Source organism: Ascaphus truei, chromosome 4 (assembly GCF_040206685.1).
Source record: "Ascaphus truei isolate aAscTru1 chromosome 4, aAscTru1.hap1, whole genome shotgun sequence".
Classification (NCBI taxonomy): Eukaryota; Metazoa; Chordata; class Amphibia; order Anura; family Ascaphidae; genus Ascaphus; species Ascaphus truei.
In genome coordinates, this window is record NC_134486.1 from 391,574,254 (window position 1) to 391,600,180 (window position 25,927).

Here is a 25,927-nt window from a genome sequence, read left to right on the forward strand (position 1 = left end):
TCAGGTCAGCACAACTCCAGTCCTCGAGGGCCGCAAACAGGCCCGGTTTTCAGGGTAACCTTGAAAACCGGGCATGTTTGCGGCTCTCGTGGAATGGAATTGTGCAGGTCCTGTGTGTACAGTAAATAAAAACATATCTTTATTAATACAAGTTAAAACACGCAACATCTCCTTTATTAAAGTACAGAAAGTCAAAACATGTACAGTACAGCACAGCAGTATGGTGTTATTAAAAAAAATTCTTTATTCATGAAATTTAAAAAAACGCAACATCTCCTTTATTAAAGTACAGAAAGTCAAAACATTTACAAAAATATTTACAAAAAATAAACAACAGTTGAACAGTCACGCAAATGCAATACCCACCAGATTGTCCTTCTAGGGCCGATGCCTTGTATGGCACAAAATGCCATTAATGGAGTCTCGAATGCTTTTCATTAAAGGATCTGTAATTTAAAAATAGCGCCGCAATTCCTCCACAATAGTCCTTCTTAAATTTTCAGGAAGCGCCCTTTTTTCGCGATTTCCTTCATAGTTCACACTGTAGGCCCACCCGCAGTACACAAAGTAGGACATGTGGTGCTTAAAAATTAACATGGCATACTTGTGGGGTAAACAAGCACTCATCACCCTATACTTCTCCCTGGGTGCCGGTTGCAGCTCGCGCAGGATGATGTCGGGCACCATATCAATGCAAGCATATGTAGGTTGGGTTCTGGGAGCGGGTGTTCTTCTGTGAGGGGTTGTGCTTGTGGCGGCGGGTGAGGTAGGTTGTCTGGGAGGAAGCTTTCCTCCTGTCTTGGTCGCCGTGTTGTCTCCTGGCGTGGTCTTGACGCGGTTGTCATGTTATCCTCCTCCTCAACAGCATACATGTACACAAAATCTTCTGGTGGAGGGGGTGCGCTTGGTGTTGGAAGGTGGTCGAAGGTCCCATTCATCACATCCATGCCACCCTCCTGCTCCGGCGTCGGGGATACAGGGACATGAACACCGAGCAAATTATGTATCACCACTATATCAGTCTCCATCTTCTCCATCCGTCGATCCATCTTCTCCATCCGTTGATCCATCTTCTCCATCCGTTGATCCATCTTCTGCATCCGTTGATCCATATTTAGCATGGTCTCCAGAAGCAGATCTATCTTTACCAGCACATTAGAGTTCCCGGGTATATCCACACTTAACCCATTCAGCATGCGGTCTAAAGAGCTGGTTCTTATGCATGGCGTGCTGTGAACATCTGGGTGGATGGGTGCTATGGAGGATGAGATGGGGGTCCCCTAGCTGAACCGCATTAATTTGTGGCTCAGAGACCCCATGCTTCCCGAGGTACAGGCTCCAGATTGGGGCATCGGTTACAGTGTCGCCGCCATATTTATAGCGGGCACGTCGCGAATGGGACGCTATAAAGATGGCGGCGACACTGCCACCCGATGACACATTCCGGGGCCTGTAACTCGAGAAGCAGGGGGTCCCTGGTCCACAAAGTGATGCGGTTCAGCTCGGGGGACCCCCTGCTCACTGTACAGTATTATTAAATAAATATTCTTACTGCTTCGCTACCGTAGCAGATACCCGCAAAGGTAAGGAACGAGTCTTTATTTATATGTGTGTTTTATTCATAGTGTAGATGTGCAGAGGGTCTCCGGAGCTGAACCGGTTTGGTTTTAGGTCCGGGGACCCCCTGCTTCCCGAGATACAGGCTCCTTTATGGGGTGCCGGTATCCCTCTGCTTTGTTTACATTCCGTGATCGGGACCTTTAAATGCAGAGGGATACCGGCACCTCATAAAGGGGCCTGTATCTCGGGAAGCAGGGGGTCCCCGGACCTGAAACCAATGCGGTTCTGCTCCAGAGACCCCCTGCACATGTACACTAGGAGTAAAAGTTGTTTATAAATACTTTATTTTTTGCCGATGTTTGCGCTGAGAGAGAGGCTTGTCTCTCTCTGCTGCAAACACCTATCGGCAGAAAAGGCTTATCGGAAGGCTTATCGGGAGCCAGGCTGTATCGGCACAGGCTCATTGGCAGCTTTGCTTTTGCAGTGATTTGGCAGGGATCGGCATGGATTCTCCCTTACTGAATACCGCGAGGGCAAATCGCCAAAAAAAAACCTATCCGCAACCCTTGCCGAAAAGATTTTATTGGGGCTTACTGCATGAGGCCCTTAGACTCAGGTTGGTGCCAGTGTATTGCTGATGTTTTCAGACCGTATACAATACTTTTTATGTATATATATACTTTTTAATAAGCCAGAGAAAATAAAAAGTATGCATTTATTCTACATGTATTCCAGTACATATGTGTATTCTGTAACCGTTCAGCATGTTTTGTTTTAATACTCTTGTTATGTACAGTACTAAGCATGCCTACAGTATACAGTATTGTATGCCTGTTACAGTATAAAAGGAGACAATGAACCAATTTAAAACAAATCAACATTTTCTTTTATTGGTGGAGTAAGTACAAAAACATTTATTTACAAATACTGTACAATGTAAAAACATTTTAAGTGTACAGCAATTCAAAACATCAACAGGTGTATGGTTTACTGCTAGTGAAAACATTTATGTACAGAAAGTCAAAACATTTACAGTCAGTCAGTATAGTTTACAGTCACATGATGTTATTAAAAATAATAATTTATTCATAAAATTAAAAAAAAGCAACATCTCCTTTATTAAAGTACAGAAATCCAAAACATTTACAGTAGGATGGTGTACAGAACAGTCAGTCAGGCCAGCACAACTCCAGTCCTCGAGGGCCGCAAACAGGCCCGGTTTTAAGGATAACCTTGAAAACCGGGCATGTTTGCGGCTCTCGTGGAATGGAATTGTGCAGGTCCTGTGTGTACAGTAAATAAAAACATATCTTTATTAATACAAGTTAAAACACGCAACATCTCCTTTATTAAAGTACAGAAAGTCAAAACATGTACAGTACAGCACAGCAGTATGGTGTTATTAAAAAAAATTCTTTATTCATGAAATTTAAAAAAACGCAACATCTCCTTTATTAAAGTACAGAAAGTCAAAACATTTACAAAAATATTTACAAAAAATAAACAACAGTTGAACAGTCACACAAATGCAATACCCACCAGATTGTCCTTCTAGGGCCGATGCCTTGTATGGCGCAAAATGCCATTAATGGAGTCTCGAATGCTTTTCATTAAAGGATCTGTAATTTAAAAATAGCGCCGCAATTCCTCCACAATAGTCCTTCTTAAATTTTCAGGAAGCGCCCTTTTTTCACGATTTCCTTCATAGTTCACACTGTAGGCCCACCCGCAGTACACAAAGTAGGACATGTGGTGCTTAAAAATTAACATGGCATACTTGTGGGGTAAACAAGCACTCATCACCCTATGCTTCTCCCTGGGTGCCGGTTGCAGCTCGCGCAGGATGATGTCGGGCACCGTATCAATGCATGCATATGTAGGTTGGGTTCTGGGAGCGGGTGTTCTTCTGTGAGGGGGTGTGCTTGTGGCGGCGGGTGAGGTAGGTTGTCTGGGAGGAAGCTTTCCTCCTGTCTTGGTCACCGTGTTGTCTCCTGGCGTGGTCTTGACGCGGTTGTCATGTTATCCTCCTCCTCAACAGCATACATGTACACAAAATCTTCTGGTGGAGGGGGTGCGCTTGGTGTTAGAAGGTGGTCGAAGGTCCCATTCATCACATCCATGCCACCCTCCTGCTCCGGCGTCGGGGATACAGGGACATGAACACCGAGCAAATTATGTATCACCACTATGTCAGTCTCCATCTTCTCCATCCGTCGATCCATCTTCTCCATCCGTTGATCCATCTTCTCCATCCGTTGATCCATCTTCTGCATCCGTTGATCCATATTTAGCATGGTCTCCAGAAGCAGATCTATCTTTACCAGCACATTAGAGTTCCCGGGTATATCCACACTTAACCCATTCAGCATGCGGTCGAAAGAGCTGGTTCTTATGCATGGCGTGCTGTGAACATCTGGGTGGATGGGTGCTATGGAGGATGAGATGGGGGTTCCATGGAGAGAAGCGGCAGCATCGCCGAAGAAGGATGTAGTAGGTGAACTATGGATTTCCAGGCAGTATCATCGAAGAGGGATGGAGAAAGTGACCTGTGGATTTCCGGGCAAGAAGCGGCAGAGTCGTCTAAGCGTAATGGAGAATGTGACCCGTGGATTTCAGGGGCACCAGCGGCAGCATCATCGAAGAGCAGTGGCGAAGATGGCCTGTTGGTTTCCGGGAGAGCGGCGGCAGCATCGTGGATGAGTAGTGGAGAACATGGGCTGTAGATTTCTGGGAGAGCGGCGGCAAAGTCGTCGAAGTGTATTGGAGGAAGTGGTCTGCGAGTTCGATGGGTTGGCTGCCATTTGTTTTGCGTTGAGTGTACATCACCGTATTTCTTCTTGACATAATAAGGCTTATGTGTTTTAAAACCCTTAGCCTTTGGGATCAGCAGAAGATTTTCTTTATTAGCCTTAGCCTGTCGCTTTGGCCTTGGTTTGGAAATGGCTGCCGCCTTTCGTTTTTTCTGTGTGACAGGCACGACAGAGGCGAGTGGCTTCTTCCATCCGTAGAATCGGGGTGGATCCATGGAAGCAGAGAGCACAATGCAGTATCTGGACAAGGTCAAGTTCAGATACAGATCATCGAGTGTTGGGTTATTCAAAGTGTGTAACCTTTTATGCATGGCGATGAGGTACAGGTGTTAAAAGTGGGCGTACTCTAATGTGAGTCATTAACGTATAAATACACCATCCATTTTGTGGATTCACTGCACATTGAATACACATCGACTAAACCTCGAATATACATTCTTGTGTTTGTATTTCTTTCTACTCGCAGCAATACCTGTTAAAAAGATTTCAAAGGATCGCAGCATAAAAATTAAGGAGATGTACACGAGCGGACACCGAATTGCAGATATCCAACGCTAGTTAGCTGCTTCTGGCCTTGTTGTGCCATCAACCACAGTGTGCTATCATGCACACGGAAAAACCAAACAACACATGAGGACACCAACGGTAAATAACGTGTAAGTATATTTATATAACTATATAATACAGTATCTCTATTATTGTTTATATTGCTGCATATTAATAGAACAATATATTGTGTAGATCTATCTGATTTTATAGTTATTTCGGTATATTTATATAACTACAGTATATCTATTGTGTATATTGCTGCATATTAATAGAACAATACTGTATATTGTGTAGATCTATCTAATTTTATAGTTAATTCGGTATATTTATATAACTACAGTATATCTATTGTGTATATTGCTGCTTATTAATAGAACAATTTATTGTGTAGATCTATCTCATTGTATACTATTTTTACTGCAAATGATGTGCTGTGCTTGTGGCCTACTGCACTGTAACTTACCGGATAGTTGTTTTTCTGTACATTGTAGGGAGACAACTCTTCTGGTCAACAAAATAAGTGAAGAGAATGATGAGAAGAATGCATTAAGGGTCAAATACACTGTGCAGCAAAATCACAATCTCACTGTATCTGAGACCAGCATAAAGAAGATGAGACACAGAATGGATGGAAATATGGACGTGTGAGGTTAGTACTGGACAGTACAGGAGGTAAAAGTGTTGTTTAAGAAACTGTACTGTACCTCTAAAATTATTTATTCCATTGCCATTACAGAGCGTACCCTATGATAAGGGACAAACAAAATCAAGAGAGTGGTCCAGGCCCAGGCATGGATCGACAGTGGAGAAACTTTCCAGGATTGCATCTTCACTAACGAGTCTACTGTTTCGCTGGAGAGATTTGCCACCTTTGCATTCCACAAAAAAGGTCTCATATCTATTAAGCCGCGTCCAAAACACCCAGTGAAGATGCATGTGTGGGGTGCCATCTCTAGGCGTGGACCAGGATGCATCATCATTTTTGAAGTTACAGTAAAATGTATGTCACACGCTTTTACCTTACGCACTGTACTGTACTAGTGTGCAGTTTTTTGAGCACTTTTCTTTTCTTGTTATAGGAATCATGAATAAAGCTTTCTTCCAAGACAAAATTGTGCCTGAGATTGTGGAATACATCACACATGAGTTCCAGGGTGGTCACCGTTTCTACCAGGACAACGATCTGAAGCACACTGCGTCCACAGCGCATATCCTGGAGCGCGGTATCAACTAGGTGAAGACGCCAGCGGAGTAAGTGCGGTAACCGTGTCTCATTTTTTCCCACTGTTTTTACTGTGTACTGTATCTCTTAAACTAATTGTCCTTTTTTCCCCCTCCAATGACAGATCGCCAGACTTCAATCCTATCGAAATGGTCTGGCATCAGCTGAATGACCATATCCGAAAAGTCGTGAAACCCTTCAAAAAGGAGGAGTTGGTGCAAGGCATACTGAGGTTTTGGAACGATATACTCACCGTGGAACGATGCAATAAATATGTTGACCATATTGCGACTGTGTTGCCCATTGTGATCGTGCGTAATGGGAAGCATCAGGAAGGTAGTATGGTATAGTAATGTACTGTGGTATTCTAAGTACAGTATGATACAGGTAAGTATGGCACAGATTTTTTCTTTCCTAGTAGTCAGAGTATACAGTTTTTCCAGTATAGACTAGTTTGACAGTACTAACTGCATTCTGTAGTCCAATATGGAGTAGCTATACAGTACACAATGCCATAATACAGTATGCATCTAACTGCTCAATTTTTTTTTTCCAGAGAGAGCAGCACCAGCCATCTGGTTACAAACTATTTAACAGTAGTCACAGTATACAGTAGTTCCAGTATAGACTAGTTTGACAGTACTACAAAGCACACAATGCCATAATACAGTATGCACATAACTGCACTAATTTTTTGTTTTCTTGTCTTTTCCGAAAAAAAGGATGGACTGGGGGGGAGCGGGAGTATCGTGTAAAGTCTGTGAACTGTTTGTACAGTTAAGTGTACAGTATCTAAACTGCAGTCATGATGTACACAAAACCTCTCCTCTCTCAATGAACTACTGTACTGTACACAGAATGAGGAAGAAGATAAAGACGGGAAAAATTATATTACTATATATATATATTATTATATATTATTAATTAATATTATTATCAATGTGCATTTTTCATGATTATCCACCGGCCCTCAATTTCCATCTTACAGAAGAACTTAATAAAGACTGCATTTTGTATTATTCATTATTATTTTTTTATTGTTTTTTTTGTTTCTGATAAAATAAAATAAATATTTATTTACATTCATGATAATCATAATCATTAACAACAACCCCCCCCCCACACCTACACCAAAGAAAAAGAAAGAATGACAAAAAGTGGTAATTTACTGCATCAACAACATGAATCAGATGTTGGTTATTTTAACTCTCAATTCTCACAGTGCTGTGCAAATGAGATTTACATATCAAATTCGAGAAGGGATTTTCAAAAGTGTTACCGTAAACAAAGCCTCAAAGGGTTGTGGGGGGGGATGGGTGAGTAATGCACGGTAATATCAACTAGCTCCCATCCCAAAGAGGATTACACGCAGACGCAGCAGAGAGGTGATGCTCGGCTAGGGACGGATTAAAAACACAATGGCAAGCTTCAGAAACTGAATGACTCTGTAGAGGTGTCTGTCGATAAAAGTTTCAAATCCTTGAGCGAGCCTTGTTTGTGTGCATGGGGGAGGGGGGAACAGGGTACAGCTGCATGAAGGATCGGCTGTACTGCAGTTCAAAGAAATGACATAATTTCAAAAGGCAGGTCATCATAATAATTTGATCCCTACACCCCCAAATACAGTACATAAAAAGCACACAAATCAACCATGGGCAGTCAAACGCACAGGGTCGCAGTCAAAAGCTACAGCACAGATTGAATATCAAGCAGGAATGTGATTGAAAGCAGAAAGACCCACCTTCAAAGGAATGGTGTGGGAGAGGTGTACTGAACTGTAGATATGATAAGAAGTTTAAATACTGCAGTGCAGTAAATTATCCTGTGTGTGTGCAGGTGCGAGCGAGGGGAGAGTGCTGTATATGCCAAAATGTGATACTGTTACAGCACACGCCTATGTGTTTCAACAATGTTCAAATGAGACATACAGTACAGCACTGCAAATGCATGTATAAATATGCAAATTTACAATTACTACGCGCGCACACGCAGACTGTGTACTGACGTAGGTTGAACTGCTAAAGTATTACACTTCAAAGACAACACCTCGCGAAAACCCCCCTGAGTTTTTAGATGGTATTGCAGTATTGCAGAAAGCTATAATAAAATGCTAATACATTATGAGCGCTAAAATACCGCAATACACTCCGGACAAAAAAAAACATACTGCATCTGACCGCGGTTATCAGAATTGCACCGCTATGGCCGCACGAGGCTAAAGGTGGCCGCCACTGTATTCAGCCATGGACTTCTAAAGCATCCCGCTGGCTCGATGCGAAGATGTCTGGAAAAAGTCGGGAGTTGAAAGGCTCCCACTTACTAACGTGTCAACTAGGGAAGGGTAGCCCAAGTAGCCCCATCCCAGTGTAATGACCGGGCACATCGGCAGATGTTTGCCAGCTCAGACAAAATATCGCTAGGTAAAGGGGCCGGGTCTCATATACTAAGTGGCAAAGATGCGAGGTTCGCGCATGCCCTTAGTGGAATGAGAAGCCGCCTCTGCCAGGTTTGCAAAGTATTGGCAACTCCGGGATAGGTGGGGATTATTATTCCCACGGAAAGATTAGCTGCACGGATTAAAGATAGGAGTTTTTATTGTATAAAAATCCCTGCAGCCCATCGGGAACCTGAGATTCATCATGTAACAAGATTCACATAAGAGTACCATTGTAACTAAGATTCATACCAAGCTTCAGTTGTTCGTAAGATTTAAGGTTCCCAGATCCAATACTACAGCGGAAGAACAAAAAAGCAGCTCCGGAGGAGTAACAGGGGTTTCGAGTGGCGCCACTGACCAAGGTCTGTTTTCATCTTTGTTTGCGCACAACTCCCTTTCCTAGGAAATTGTACGTAGAGACTCTATTCCCAATTATTTTATTTTGGGAACAGGATATTTCGTTTTACCCATCCCAGTAAGTGTATTTTGAGTGTAATTGTAAACAAATGTGTATATGTTCTTTTCTGTAAATAAATCACAATTAATTTTATCCCTTCACTTTGCTCAATCAAAGGATCTGGTTATTAATGTGTGAAAAGTGATGGTCTCTGGTGACAGATGCTCCAAGGGAACCATGTGTCCCTGCACAGAATTACCTGAGACTTAAATGGAAAGATGACCGCCCCGGAGGAGGTGGGTGCACTTCCATTGGTAGTGCAAAAGTGGGACCGCTGCAGGAATCAGGCATCCCAGTCACTTTATTAAGGACATAGAGGTCTGGTTGGACTTCCTGGGGCAGTACAATGGTCGGACCTTATGGTGCGGGTGTCCAATGCAGAAGGCAGAACTACAGCTTTTCACAGACGTTGCAGGGTTAGTGGGTTTTGTGGCCTACTTCAATGGCACGTGGTGCATGGAGCTCTTGACTGGGCAATGGCGCGAATCTCAGCTCATCAAGAACTTAACGTTCCTTGAGATTTCCCTGTTGCTGGTCGCTGTACGGCTTTGGGGGTGGTCGAGGCGGTGAATAACTTTGGTTCACGTTCCCCGCCAGTTTTGAATCTGTTGCACAGCTTCGTGCTCTCATGCTTGCGTTTGAACATATGTTTTAGAGCGCTCCATGTGCCAGGGGTCTTAAATAACATTGCCGATTGTTTATCCTGGTTGCAGGTGACAGCGTTTCGGAAGTGGGCCCCAGAGGCGGCTTACCTTTCCCGGTAGATATATGGGCGCTGGGGACCTCGTGGTGACAAATTTAATATGGGCTTCCATTGCTCCGGTTATGTGGGAGGCTTATACACTGGCTTGGCGTGAGTACTTGGACTTCGGACTTTGCAAGGGAGATTGGGGAAGATCCAGATGGGGTGGAGACCATTATGCAATTCGTTTTAGCATTGGGGTGCAAGGGGTTATCTGGTAGGTCGGTTGGCAAAAAGCTGTGCAGGATATCAATCTACCTGAGGCTAGGTGAGATGGCAGGTGTCACAAAGGCATTTATAGTCAAGAGGGCGGTAGTGGGATTGATGAGGGGGCTCTGCCTAGTGACACCAGAAGGCCAGTGACCCCGAGTATAGTGGAAAGGCTAGTCCAGATGACCGAGCTAGTCTGTTTTACAGTTTTCAAAGCAATGCTTTTTAATGCAGCATTCACCTTGGCTTTCTTCAGGGCATTGCTGGTGGGGGAGCTAGTCTGTGCCTCTGAGAGGGGAGGTGGAGGCTTGCAGGCGCAGGACACAGTACTCTGTCCAGGTTCTCTGCAGCTGCACATCCATCAATCTAAAACAGACCAAACAGGTAGAGGAGCATGGGCCCTTCTGCTAGGCATGCCAGGGAGTGAGATTTGCCCAGTATTGGCGCTTAGGGCATATTTGAGTTTGTGGTGTGCTGGGGAAAGGCCATTGCTTGTGCATGTGGATGGTGTTCCGTTATCCAGGTACCAGTTCTTGCGGATGTTCTGGGTATATCTGGAGCATTTGGGTTTGGAATCGGCACAATTCGGGACTCATTCGTTCAGGATCAGCTCAAGAGAGTGCGCGTACGGGGCTGGCAGGGGAGGTGATCCAGAAGATCGGGCGTTTGGAGTCGGACAGATACCGGTCCTACGTCAGGCCCTCGTTAGTCATGGAACCGGTCGCACTGGTATAATCTTCTTTCCCTCCCCCCGCAGATGCAGCTGAAGTATGGATCATCAACGACTCCCTGATACACTGGGCAGACAGGCGGACGGCGTGGCAAACCTCAATTTGCGCATCGAACAGGTGAAGGTGTTCTGGTAAGGGGGAGGGAGCTGTGATGGTGCGAGATGATCCAGCGGCTTTTGGTGCTGGCAAGGATTAGCAGAAGCCGCAGAACCTGCTCAATCATGCAGGAGGGAACGACGTGGTGGCGGTGCGGTTTGTTGACCTGATAGAGTTCATTAAAAGGACTTAGCGCAGTTTTTTGCTCGGCAGCCGGTGGTGCAGGTTATATGGTCGGACATTGTCTACAGGCAGGCCTGGTGGGGCGTTAAGGTGCCGCGCATGGTAGAAGGTGAATAGGGCAATAGGCAAGTTTGTGGCGCAGTGGGGGGCCTGGGAAATCAGACATCCGGATTTCGATTCTAGCGCAAGGTGTTATTCAGGGCGATGGGGTCCAGATGTTGGATATTGGATAGTCCTGTTTAACAACGGTTTGCAGGAGGGTTTGAAGAGTGTTCTGACGTGGTTGGTGGTACGGGCCTAGTTTAAGGGGGGTTAAATAGGCCCATTGGTGGCAGCATTTGGGGGGCAGGTGCTTGTTCTTGCCAGACAGGGAGCTGGGCCGTTTCAGCCCGAGGGAGTACGAGTGGCCAAGGTCAGTTATCCATTACCATGAGAGCCCACTCGCGTAGGGGACATGAGGTCAGCGGTTCGAGGGCTGGCTGACTGTCCCCTCCCCCTCCTGTCAAAGGAGCACTCTGGCAGGGATTGGCATTTACCCTGCTTAGGTTTTCTATATAAATAAATAGCCTCTGTCATTTTACCTCCAGTTCCCGTTCCCTGTCTTAATTCATACGTGACATGTGGGTACAGGGCGGGGGGAGAGGGGAACCGCCTGGCAGTCTCCCTGGTCATGTACACTGTATCAAAGTAAACAAAGTGTGACTCTACATTTTTAATGCACTTCTACATTTACAGGTTGTGTCAAATGTAAGATAGCGTGTTCTACATGTAAAACCAATTGTTAGCCTGAAAAAAGGTATCACTCCATTTTTATTTACTAAAATATAATCTAAAACTCCTATGTAGCACATTGGGGTCTATGTATCAAGGCCAAGGGAAACAATTCTTGGGCAACAAATGCACGAGATGCATCAATTGAGAGCAATGTTATTTATTTAATACATATGGTTTTGTTAATTTGTCCCCCATTATTTTGCATAAATACATAACCCCACTGGCATGAAGAGAGGCAAGTTAAAAATGATGTAATTTCTTCAGTTTAGCTCCAAATGTGCCAAAATACATCATCATCCAGCCTAAAAATCTTAAAACCTTTAGATGTAATGTATTAATGGAAAGAAACAAACTTACCCATTCCTTTTTCAATTGTCTGAAAAATTGGAGTTCTTGCCCTTTCTCCGAATTCTTCAGCATGGTTCACAAGAGCATCTTTTACAGTCTCATATCCAGCCAAGACTACAATTTTCTTCATAACCATTTGAATGCTGAACACAGAGCCATATATTTTCGATAGCTTAAATATAAAATATAAAAGATAATAACAAATATTAAATATTCACAAAAGACAATAAGATTTTTTTTAAAACAATTTACCAAATATTTTGGTCTTTGTTCATTTGCACCAGGAGCAGATGTATAAAATCTGTTAATCTGGCTTCTTACGTCTGAAGAAATAGATAGAATTATTTCAAAACAACTACTGTACATGGAAACTAGATTGTAATTAGTAACATTACCTATACCACACAAAGGGACCAGGTAATGGTTGGTTAATGATAGTGTAGTAGAAAAAAATTATTGTGTGGGTGCAAATGACAGGTTTGCCACTCGTAAATAAAGTCCCCAAATTAGAAAGTGGACCAAAAATATGTGCAAAAGACAGTTTGTGTGGGGGCTTTAAAATAATAGCTCAACAGTGAGAGCAGAGGCCTGTCTATTCCTATATAGGCACTGTACTGTGTATTTGTGTCAATTGATGTAGCACTGGGCTCTGTCTGTGTCTCTCTTTTAGTATAGTCTGATTAAAGCTCAGTCCCTATAAGAGCATAATTAAGATGGGGCCTTATATTAAGAACAGCCTTTAATTCAACTCTAATTTCGATGTGAAAACAAAGCAGGTGCTTTTTAACGTGTAATGTACAGAAATTAGGAATAGACAGGCCTCTGCTCTCACTGTTGAGCTATTATTTTAAAGCCCCCACACAAACTGTCTTTTGCACATATTTTTGGTCCACTTTCTAATTTGGGGACTTTATTTACGAGTGGCAAACCTGTCATTTGCACCCACACAATAATTTTTTTCTACTACACTATCATTAACCAACCATTACCTGGTCCCTTTGTGTGCCTATATATATATAGGCAAAGTATATACTGTGGGCTCTCCATTCATTTTTATTCACACTGATACACATACACACTCTTTCATCACTTGCTTTCAGGAACCTTTTGACACCTCTAGCCATAAAACACATCCACACAGGGGGAAGGACCAGCATAGATAACATTCCAAGAGACACTGTTTATAGTATACCTTTTGCTTGCTTCATTCATTGTAACATCGCCGGAAGAAGAGATCAGTGTATCTCGAAAGCTCGCACAAATAAAAGCATTTCGTTAGCCATAGAACGGTATCATCTATTTATTTTTTGATTATTGAAGCTCGGCTAACACGGTACTGATACCTCTACATGGATATATATATATATATACTGCACCGACACACTTTATTCGAGCAAATACCCGGTATGTACCTGGCAGATACCTGGACTGCGCCACTCCTAACCTCTGAGAAGCCCTGTTGCGTTTGCCTTCCCAGCCTGGGTTCATGCCTGGCTGACGGGCGGCTGATCTGTTAAATGATAATGATTAGGATTTAATAGGCTGCAATGCTTCGCGTGTCTACCAGATGGCATAAATTCATGAATTGTAATGCAGTTTATATATATATACTGTGCAGTATTGCAGCCAGCGGGAATAAAATGCTTCAATCCCTGCTTGGAAAATAACTCAATGTACTCGGGCAGAAAACAGTCACAAACCTCAATACACCCGGGTATACCCGAATTCGTGGGACTAGCCAAGCTCGAATAAAGTGTGCCGCCAGTGTATATATATATATATATATATATATATATATATATATATATATATATATATATATATATATATATATATATATATATATATATATATATATATATATATATATATATATGTAGCCCTTTTTGGTGAACCGGCCGACCCACCCAATCTCACATTGGCCCCTCGTGGTCTAACCGGTCCCTTTCCCTGCAACACACCTGCTCTAAGGGACTACTGGTACTGCATAACCTGTGTGGCTCCAGGAGATCTGAGCCTCCGCTAGCTGGGAGCCTGGGGAAACCCTTACCCTTACTTGGTGCAGCGCCTCCACTTACCCAGGATCCCCCGTTAGGAAAGATAGCCCTGAGTAAGAAATACAATAACACTTATAGATAAACAATACTAACTCTTTACTTAACACACATATAACACATTACATAACATAACCATAACCAGATGCTCTACCCGCATCACATCAACCCAATGTCTGGTGTACCCCACCCAGTGTCCTGTGATCACCCCACACCCAATGTCTCGTCCTCCTACGAAAGGTCGTGGGTGACTGCGCAGTCACTATTTAAGCTAGGGCCCAGTTGGTGCACTTAGAATATGGAAGATACCTTCCAAGCACTCCGATGCTCGGGACCGCAACACACTTTCTTCTAAAAGGGTCAGACGTCCGTCTGATCCTATTCCAGGTACTCTGCCGGTGGACCCCAACGAGGGTCCCACCGCTTCACGGGAACTGCAACCGGAACACGGCAACACCAACCACGTGGGAACAGCAACCGCCTTCCTATCACTGATTACTGCTTGAGTGACAGCAACCCTAACCTAGGGCCTGTCCCTGAGAAACCGCAACCTAGGATGGCTTGGGGAAACTCCTAGGGCCTGTGGACGATAACCGCCCCCCTTCCCCTAGCTACCCAGTCTCAACTGTATCTGCTAATCCTAGCAGCCTAACACACCTGCAGCCAACATTCAGCTTACACTGTCAGCCTGCAGGGATTCACACCGTGCACACACACTGCACGCACTGCGCACAGCACATGCAGCGACACACACCCAGACAGCTGCAATCACACACAGCCACCGTGCCTCTTTGACAGTGCCCACAGCACTCTCCGCTGCGACACTGCCAAACCAGCACTTCCCACACTCAAGGGTCACCTCCCTAGCTAAGGCGTCCCTCCTCAGTCTAAGGCGTCCCTCTTCAGTTACCCCCTACCCTTACCCGGGAATTGGGGCCTGCCTGGGGATCTAGGGAGAACCCTTACCTGATGCAGGAGCCACGCGCTCCCTGCACCCTTCCTACTCCTTCCTCTGCTCTGCCTGACTGACTGTTGCAAAGCCCGGGAAATGTATCTCTTTTCCCGGGCTGAGCTTCCTCCAGCCCTATTGGCCACTAGGGAGCACCTGACCTCTGCCTCCCTAAGCCTCCTGGGAGTTGTAGTTCCCAGGGGGCTGCCTAAGCATTGGGGCCGCGTGCGCGCTTCTCCCGCGCATGCGCGAACGCCTAATGGCCGCCTCAATCTCCCTCTACTCTTCCCTGCCCTCGCGCGATCTACCTCTAGCCGCCGAGTCCCTCCTGCGCATGCGCGACCTGTCTGGGGTCTTCCCTGAGCTTGCCGGTCCTTGCGCATGCGCGACCTAACGGCTAAGGGCGGCGCCCTGCTCTCGGAGCCGCCCGAACCTCCAGGGATGCCGAGTGCTCCCTTCACTGGCCCCCACCCTCGTGAAGCGCCGGCGGGTCCACCGCTGCCTCCGGCGGCACCCGCTACCGCACGGCACTCGCGGAGGGGGGCCAGAAAGAGAAAATTTACATCAGGGCTACATATATATATATATATATATATATATATATATATATATATATATATATATAAATATATATATATATATTTAAAAATATATATATATATATATATATATTTCTTTTGAATAAAATGGTCTTTTAGTTTAACTCTTTGGCCAAAGTGTTGTAAGCCCTTGAGCCCCTCCAAGGCAGACCACATCCCAAGGGTCCTAACACTAATATAAATTCTTAATAACCTGTACATTACCAGGAAGAATGATTTATAATAAATCTGTCAAAATTAGTTGCATAATTCTAAGTCTGATTGAAGCTCGTATTAACCTCTATAATACCAGGACAAGCACTATGTATTAGATTTGTTACAATCAAACTGCATGCAAGTTCCCATGAGTGTGGAAATATCATTTACTTCGTAGGGATCCAACGATGGATTTTAAAACTGATTTAGATGGGATTTTAGCTGAAGCGGCAAGTTTTGGTATTTTAACTCAAAAAGAGCATCAATTTTTAACAATAGGGTTTCCTCGCGTTCCTCCTTTCTACCATATCCCCAAAATACACAAAAGCAGTGTATCCCCCAGGTAGACCTACAGTATAGTTTCACGGATTGGTTCTCTTACAGCCAATTTGTCAAAATATATAGATAGTTTCTTACAGAAATATGTAATAGATTTACCTTGACACATTAAGGACACGACACACGTTTTGCATTTAATTAAAGATGTGGTTTGGCAGCAAGACTACCTGTGGGTGTCTTGTGATATAGAATCACTTTATACAAATATTGAACATGAGCATGGGATTGAAGCTGTAGAATTTTATTTAAAACAGGATAGCACAATTTCGAATGAACAAAGGGAGTTTATTTTAACGTGTGGAATTTATTTTAACTCATAATTATTTTCAATTCCAAGAAGAGTTTTATCTGCAAAAGAAAGGAACAGCCATGGGAACAACTTTTGCCCCTAGTTTTGCAAATATTATGATGGGCTACTGGGAACATCTTTTTATTTGGGCCAATAATCCCTTTTAAAAACATTTAATTTTCTTTCATCTCTTTATAGATGATATTTTAATAATTTGGCAGGGGAATATGGAAGATCTAATATGTTTTATGGGATATTTTAATAAGAATCCTTTTAATTTAAAATTTACTTATAATGTTGACATATTCAGTATTTCATTTTTAGATTTAATTCTTTTTATTATTGAGGATATGGGTATTGAGACGAGAACGTTTTATAAAGAGGTAGACTGTAATAAATATTTAGAAGCCACAAGTAATCATCACCGACAGTGGATCAGGAGTATACCCTTTGGACAATTCCATAAATTGAGGAGGAATTGTTCAAGATTAGAAGATTTTAAGAGCCAATCTGCATTCTTAAAAGATTAGCTTTTAGCTAAAGGGCATCAAGTGGTGAATATAGAGAAGGCATACAATAGAGCCTTGGAACAGGATAGGTCAAAAACTCTAACAAGTGGGACAAATAAAAATAAAAATAAGGACAAAAATATGGAGGCTTTATTTATTACTAAATTTAATGGGGCCTCGAATCGGATTAATAAAATAGTGTTGCAACATTGGGGGATTCTGCAATGTGACCCCATTCTTAAAGATGCAATTACAGAACACCCGAAAGTGGTTTATAGAAAAGCAAATTCCTTCAAAAGTGTGTTGGCACCAACATTACTTAGAGACCAACCTGATATTAATAAAGGCATGAGTATAAAGAATGGATGTACAAAAGGATTTTTTAGATGTGGGGGCCGATGTTTGACATGTAAATATTTTGTGGACTGGCAGAAGTTCTTCACATCAGATATGAGTAAAAAAACCTACATAATGAAACGTTTTATCAATTGCAACAGTAAATTTGTAGTGTGCATCTTGTCCTGTGGTTGTGGACTCAAGTATGTTGGGAGAACCAAACGTCCCCTTAAACAATGCTTTCTAGAACACAGAGGGAATATATTAAAAGGTGTTCTCACACATGGAGTATCCAGGCATTTTAAAAATAGGCACAATATGGATCCAGGCTATACATATAATAGGGATAGAAACTGTAGAGGTGGGCCCCAAGGGAGGTGATAGATTCCTCAGATTACGACAGAGGGAAACTTTCTGGATTCATGAATTGGATATGCTTACACCAGGAGGTTTGAATGAAGAGGTAGACAGTCTCTTTTTTATGTTAAGTATTTTGCTGTTAGGCATTTTAGTAGATTTTTATAAGTCAGTTGAGATTAGATAATATAGGTGCTTTATAGCTTTTTGTGTCACAGTGGTTTTATAATATAATAAAATTGTCTACCAAGAATTTTAATTTAAAATTGAAGCGGTCCACAATTCAAATCAAATCTATTCACTAAACGTACAGACCGAAAAAATCTACTGCATTATTGTAGCTTTCACACCCCTGGTACCGTTCGAGGGCTTCCCTTTAGCCAATTTTTGAGGAGCAAGAGAATCATCAGTACCACAGAGGAAGTTGGGATTAGCATGGATAGGATGCAGGATAAATTTAGGAAAAGAGGATATCCTAATTCATTACTCAAAATTCACCGGGATAAAGCAGAGGCTATTCCCAGAGAAATACTCCTACAGGGTCCAGTACAGGGCAACCTCCTTAAAAACCATTCTCCATACCGTTTGTTACTACATTCAATACCCAATCGGGTAGAATCAAAAATATTGTACTAAGGCATTGGCCTGTATTACACAATGATTCCCTTCTATTCCCTATTTTTACCTTCAAACCCTTATGTTTGGGGTCAACATATGAAAGGGGTCATATGAAAGGGGTCGAAATATAAGGGATAGGCTTGTTAAGGCTGACATAGGGGGGAAGGGGCCTGCTCAGACTTTTTTAGGAACTCAAAAATTGGGATGATACAGGTGACTAAACTGTAGTCAATGTAACAGTTTATAGGAAGGCCCCACGTTTCGACATCCCCGCACCGGACAGATATACAATATCAAGAACTTTTATACAAGTATGTCCAAAAAGGTAGTATACCTCATTAAATACCCTTGTGGTCTCGGTTATGTTGGGGAGACCACACCACAGGTGAATGACCGGATTCAACGGCATTATGTGGCCATCCGCAGGGGTGACCCTGACGCACCGATAGCCCATCCCTTCACACAAGCTGGGCCCAATGTGAGCCAATTGAGGTATCAGGTCATAGATAGTGTGGGAGAAAGAGGCATGGTGGAGACCTTCAGAGGTGCTCAATATATGCTTCACCCCATGAGGTGCCGTTTGTCCCTCCTATTAACCCATGCAGGTCCCGCTGTATACCCTTCCCACCAGACCTGCACCAATAGTCGATATGCTAGCGTTGCTCATTGTTCTTGAAGTATGGGATAGGTGCTGTTTGGGTCAATGGTATATATTTGATCCATCCTGTCATCTTATGAGTCTCTACCTACCTCTAACCAGACCCTTGTCAGTGAGTGAGCTGGGGATTCCTGCATATCACCACACCTTTGAGGTGTGGGGACTCGTCTGTGATACTTAGGTATAGGTGTCGTTTTTTAGCCTTATTTTTATCCCTGGTATTTAGCCTTTTTATAGTAGGGGGATGTCTGTTAATTTGTAGCAACCTGGGTATATACCTTGGTTGCCTGTTACTGCTTTGATATTTACATGTGTCTTGTCTCTTGGGCTTGGGAGTCTCTACAGGAGCATCCAGTGTGTCTGTGCAGTACTTTAGGTATCACCAACATGAATACGATCATTGCATTCTGACAGTCTGCATAGAAGTGTCACGAGCATATATTTTGGTATCGGGACCCCGCGCATGCACAGTGTGCGACCAGCAGCAGGATCACATCTTCGCAGGCTCCAGAGATGCTGCTGCACACTATCCCATGCAGGACAATCTAAACGGGATCCCGCACATGCGCAGTAATACTCCTCACGAACCAGGAAGGAAAGGAGTCTGCGCAGGCGTGTTTTGGACATGCCACTTCGACATCACACGGAGAAGGACCCTGGTAGTGACGTCACCCACAGGAACATGAGGGGTGGCTATTCCACTTACTATTTATAGCAGTGAATTCAGCAAGAGCAGTCCCAACCACTCCACAGGGCACGAGGAGCAGAGGACAGAGGGTTTGCTCTAATTCATTTACTGTTTGACAACGGATGTCTGCATATACACTTTGCTTTTGCATAATTCATGATCTTTAGTTTAGTGATTGATATCTGTTGTTTACATTTTCACTTGGTCCGCTTCAAGATTCATGACATATATTGTGAGCTTACTGAGTGTGAGATTTTTGACAGTGGGGAGGGAAGGCTTAGGGAAGGCTTAGGGAAGTACCTCTGGGACCCTTTGGGACCAGGAGGAATGTGCCAGATGAAGAGGCCAACCCTCAAAACGTCGCCCCCCTTAGTTTGCTTTCCTTTTTCCATTTTCTGTTTTTTTTCCTTTTGTTTCATGTGTTTTTTTCCCCTTCTCCTTCTTTCCCCTTTACCTCCTACATATTGACTTTTCCCATGGTGATATTGATTTTTTCATTGACACATAGGCTACTGTTGTTAGTATTTCAGTTTATTAAAATTATTCATATTCACTCCATTGGTGATTTTCAGTATCATTGGCTAAGAGACAGAGAGTGCTTGTACTATTTTTGTTTGTTAGTACTTGTGAGGGGAATAAGGGTCCCCTCCTGTTCCGTGCACCCTGCAAAACTGCTTAGTTACCCGGTCAGAGTGCTGTCTATCACCCCCCTTTCTCAGTATTCTGTGTGTTGCCGTACACCAGTGTCTGTCAGTGTGCTGTGTGTGATAGATGGGGTACACTTGGAGAAACTTGCATCGGGTGAAAAAAATCCTAGTTACGCCCCTGTGTGAGTTTAGCAGGAGCAATAACGTCTGCTAAAGCTGTACCTCAATTAAAAACTGCTAGCGTGAGAGTAAATATCACCCATTGTGTTACTAAATTACAATTACCTTGGTATTAAAAATCTATGGTAATTATGTAAAAAAATAGCTACAGATGTACACTAGCAGGCACTAATGAATATGCGGTCGCGTTATTCCTGACCCTTTTTCACGGGTAGCTAATGATAAAGAAATATTAAGCACAACTTACTTAGAAAAATATCAGTGAATAAATGACTTTTAGAGAATTGTCTCTTAGATCAACATATCACAGCTAAAAATAACAACAGTTTACCCAGTCTGTAAATAATATGGTAGAAACATGAATTTACCTTCGTTAAAGTGTGTTGGGGTTCCTCCAAGTCTATAATATGTAAATTTCCAATCAGAGGTAGGCATCTGGGTCCAGGAGGGAAATTCTTGGCTGTGATTGTAGTCCAATTTCTCAAAACATTTAGGATATATAAAACAGTGAGTGCAAGTACAATATATGTTACTGCAGAATATGTCACATCCATTTCTATAATCAGCAGGATTTCAGAAGACAAACAGGTTGGTTGCATACGTCAGTTTAAAACCCAAACCCTTGGATAGTGTTTCCTACTTTATAAACTCTTCTCTCCTCCTCTATCACAAAGTGCCACCCACATACTTTAATATATTCAGTCAAATCAAAATTGCTATTGAGTAACATTACACCTAAAGTAGGGAAGATTGTTTCTAAAATTGATCCCTTTTCCAATGTAACTCTGTTTTTTTAGACTATACTGTAGGGTTATAGTGCATACGTTTTCCTCATTTAGCCACACACTATTGGTTAAATAGAACATAGTTTACTCCTTTTGGTCTCAATATTGATGTTAATTGTAATTATTTTATCAGTTATATGGTTATCTTTTATACAGTATGAAAATTATTTTATACTGTTTATAAGTAGTAATGCAAGTTTTTGTCTCCAAATACTGTTTTTCAGACCGTTTATAGGATGTAAAGTAATTGCTCATTTTTTATATTGCATTAGAATATCTATTTTTGGTGCAAAATTGGCGCACGAAAACCTTATTTTAAATTGCAATTGTTTGTACCTACGTACTAGCCAGAAATGTTTCAATCTGAGCCATCATTAGCAAAAATTCATTATTTTAATTTGCGGGGGCCATAGAAAAGTTCTTCTCTAGGTGTTTAGATGTTAACAGTATGTACTAAAAAAAGAATGTTTCAGTGTGTCCCCCCCAAAAAGGTATAACGTGCATCAAAATGTTCCACTAGGTTGAACCTGGTATAACCCCTTATATTATTACAGTATTGTAATAGTGTTAGTGCGGAATTACTGTTGCAATGCATCAACCAAAAACATATTTGATGCAGAACTCATTCATGTTTAAATATATCGGGTAAGGAAATGTATTATTTTCACAGTAGTTCTATTATAAATAATATTATACTAACTATTTATAGTTATTAACACTAGGTAATAAATAAAAATTCAAGTCATTTGTAGATATTTTAGATCAGGTATTAAAGCAATTTATTGTATTATATAGTTAGTGATGCACTGTTTACATAAGCCTTATAATTTGATATTAATGATATAGGGCCTCATGCAGAGAGCATAGAATTTTAAAAATGGCGAATTTCATAAAAAGTAGCTTTTTTGGAGAGTTTTATTCTCCATATGCAGAAAAGTGCGAATTCTGCTATGTTTAACATGGATGCGTCTGGCGAGTTTAAATTGGCGAGATGCGCGCTTCAGAAACGTGTAAAAACAAATTCGCGCCTTTTTTTTCCCCTTTACTATAGGCGGCGAGCGCCATCTTGCCATATTTTCGTGGCGCGGCAAAAATGCGAGAATCGCGCCTTTTTTTGGCGCGAACAGCCGCTACTTGCCGTTCGCACCTCTCTGCATTCGGAGAGTTTTAAAAATGGCGCGATTGAGGTTCTCGCCAGCCGCGAGGCGAGTTTTAAACATAGAAATAAAAAAAAGGCGCGTTTTTCGCAACTCGCCATTTTATGCCGTTTTCTGAGGGAAATTGAACAAAAAATGGCGAGTTTTGCAATAACGATGCTCTCTGCATGAGGCCCATAATATGTTATAATAGCTAGTTTCATTTAAAGACAACTCAGCCTTCTGAATGGATAGCAATCCTACCAATTGGATATAAAAGAAAAGATACGGACACAACCCAGTCTGTTATGAAGCAACTATTCTAGAACAGACATCATATAGTTATTTTCCATCAAAGAATAAACCTATGCATAGCTTTGTTACTAAGCTCTGTCACTATTAGACAATCGAAGCTTCATATTATAAACAGAAAAAAAACAAACACATTTGCATCCTTGCAAAGAACTATCAGCAGTCGGGGCATTTTGCCATATTCTAATCTAAACCGTGATTTGTTTACTGTACCAACTTCTGTTCAACAAACAATCACATGTTCACTCTAAATGTACTTTTTCTCATATCCCACAGTCTTTCTCATAGTTACATAGTTACATAGTAGATGAGGTTGAAAAAAGACATACGTCCATCAAATTCAACTTATGCTATATTTAGACAACAAATTCTTTATCCTATATCTATACTTCCTTATTGAGCCAGAGGAAGGTAAACAAAAATCCCCAGTGACATATCATCCAATGAAATCTCATAAAGGGAAAAATAAATTCCTTCCTGACTCCAGAATTGTCAATCGGATTATAACCTGGATCTCATTGTTCCCATGTTTACTTATTTTGTATATCCCTGTGTAAGGGCGCCGTGTCTCCTACTGCACCGACACACTTTATTCGAGCAAATACCCAGTATGTACCTGGCAGATACCTGGAATGCGCCGCTCCTCACCTCTGACAAGCCCCGTTGCGTTTGCCTTCCCAGCCTGGGTTCATGCCTGGCTGACGGGCGGCTGATCTGTTAAATGATAATGATCAAGATTTAATAGGCTGCAATGCTTCGCGTGTCTACCAGATGGCATAAATTCATGAATTGTAATGCAGTATATATATATATACTGTGCAATATTGCAGCCAGCGGGAATAAAATGCTTCAATCCCTACCTGGAAAATACCTCAATGCACTCGGGCAGAAAACAGTCAAAAACCTCAATACACCCGGGTATACCCGAATTCGTGGGACTAGCCGAGCTCGAATAAAGTGTGTCGCCAGTGTACCTGCCGCAGCGTCCTGTCCCTCGGATCCAACGCCCGCCTCCTCCACTGACGGGGCACGCAGGATCCGGACCCGCATCACTTCCTCCCTCAGCCCATCACCTGCTGGACGTGGGCGCTGCCGGGGCAGACCCCCGCGTGTGAGGACGTCTCAAAACTACTTTCAAGATGTGGTCCCGCTCCTCCTTCCTTCGTGGGTGTCGCATTTACGCTCGCGCTCTCTCGCATGTATGTCCACCCCCATTGCTTCCAATGATTTTGATCCTCCCACACCTGCCCTACATCCAGCCTCAGCCAACCAGTGCTCTACCAACTGATGCAGCGGCCGTTATTCGAACACTTCACACGTCATGTACATCGGAATCCCGATTTGAAACCGCGGGATTAATTCCAGCCTTCCTGCACTAAGATGCGATCGCGGCGAGTGCAGAAAAACAAATTTTAGTGTCCTGGCTTTTAAAAACATGAAATTGACACAGTAGCACAGTAGCACAGTACTGTACACATTACAATTCATCCATTTTATTGCAAACAAAGAAACAGAATCCATGAAATTCAAATAAAACTTGCACAATAAGCGCGTGTGCCTGGGGCGATTGGCTGCGTTCATGCTGCGTGGGGAACAGCAGAGAACTCAAAATCGGCACCGTGATGTGTTCGAATAACGGTCGTTGCATCAGTACGTCTGACCTCACTGCTGGTAGTTTCCTATTGGCACCTCTCTGTATATAGTGCAACGTTGATTGCTGTGCATAGTCAGTCTTTGGTTGTGCTTGCAAAAAGTCACTTTGCAGTCTGTTCCTGTCTCCTTGTAATAGATCCTGCTCTGTACCCGGACTCCTGACTTTTGGCACCCTTGAACCCTGGCTTGCTTATCGGACTTCTACCTTCTCCTCTCCTCGACCTCTGGCATTGGACTTCGACTACTCTTGACCTCTCCAACCCGGATCCCGGCAAGTAATTCTACAGTCCGACAGTCTCCTACCCTGACCCAGGCTATCAACTAACAACTACTCTGCTTACTGGACCCGCCCACGCGGCTGTAGGGCGGTGGTTTACCTATATCCCCACCTCGGCCTCGCGGTCAAGTCCGGTTTGTGGTGAGCAATCATGACATTGCCGTGATACCTGTATACCTTTCCTTTCTAAAAAGATGTCCAACTCTTGAACAAATCTATTGCATCTTTTTTTGTATCCACTGGAATGTTAATGAGCCAAGGGGACAAAGAAAAGATCTTTTTGTTCACAGATACAACAGATTCAACCTCACCCACCCAGCGTACATCTGCGTTGCTCCAAAGGCGCACAGCCTGATGAGGGCCCCCCAAGAACTGCTCCCCTCTGCACAGGACCAGCGTGCTAAGGGTTAACATGTGCTTGTTCTTTGTTGAATCGGCAACCCCACCCACTGGAATGTTAATGAGCCAAGGGGACAAAGAAAAGATCTTTTTGTTCACAGACGCACCAGATTAAACCTCACCCACCCAGCGTACATCTGCGTTGCTCCAAAGGCGCACAGCCTTTGGCGCAGCCGAAGGGCAGCCAAAGGGCGTGAGCCGTTTGCTGCCGTTCGCTGATGTTAGTTGATGTTAAAGTGATGTTGAAGCTGCTCTATTTCTATCTGAAACACATAAGCCCTTTATCCCCTGTACCCAATTTTCCAACTTTATCTGTCCATGAAATGTCTATGAATTACCTGTATAACCTGTTCTTTTATCGTAACCATGTATTTTTTATAACTCTGTGCCCAGGACATACTTGAAAACGAGAGATATCTCTCAATGTATTACTTCCTGGTAAAACATTTTTATAAATAAATAAATAAAAATAAATATTTTTTTTGGCTGTGTGTCATCTTAAGTGACATATTTAAAGTGTCTGGCAGAGTTAATTTTGGAGTTATCATCTCTGGATTTTTTCTTTCTATATCTTTAATCATGGATGCATTCTGAATATCTAGACTAACATTTTGATTTATTTCTTCAAGCAGTTATGTGTCTGAGCTGAATTCTACCATCAATTGCTACATAATTTAAAATGTATTAATTGGTATGTGGCTGGGCTGAATTCTTCCATCAATTGCTACAGAATTTTAAATCTAATCAGTATGTCTGGGAGAGTTGATTAGGCAAACCCATCCCTTACGTAATTGTTAGTTAATTGGCTTTGTTTTAGAGAATTTAAGA

General features: G+C 42.7%; 1 protein-coding gene across 1 annotated transcript in view; it reads right to left on the minus strand.

The window, feature by feature from the left end:
• Positions 1-21,091, minus strand: part of LOC142493881 (cytochrome P450 2K1-like) — a 164,461-nt gene extending 143,370 nt beyond the window's left edge. Inside the window, exons 1-2 of the mRNA XM_075598576.1 lie at positions 20,906-21,091; positions 12,129-12,291 (exon numbers count right to left, since the gene is read on the minus strand). Of these exons, the coding sequence (XP_075454691.1) occupies positions 12,129-12,291; positions 20,906-21,091 (349 nt within the window). The remainder of the gene's footprint in view (positions 1-12,128; positions 12,292-20,905) is intronic.
• Positions 21,092-25,927: the final 4,836 nt, after the last annotated feature.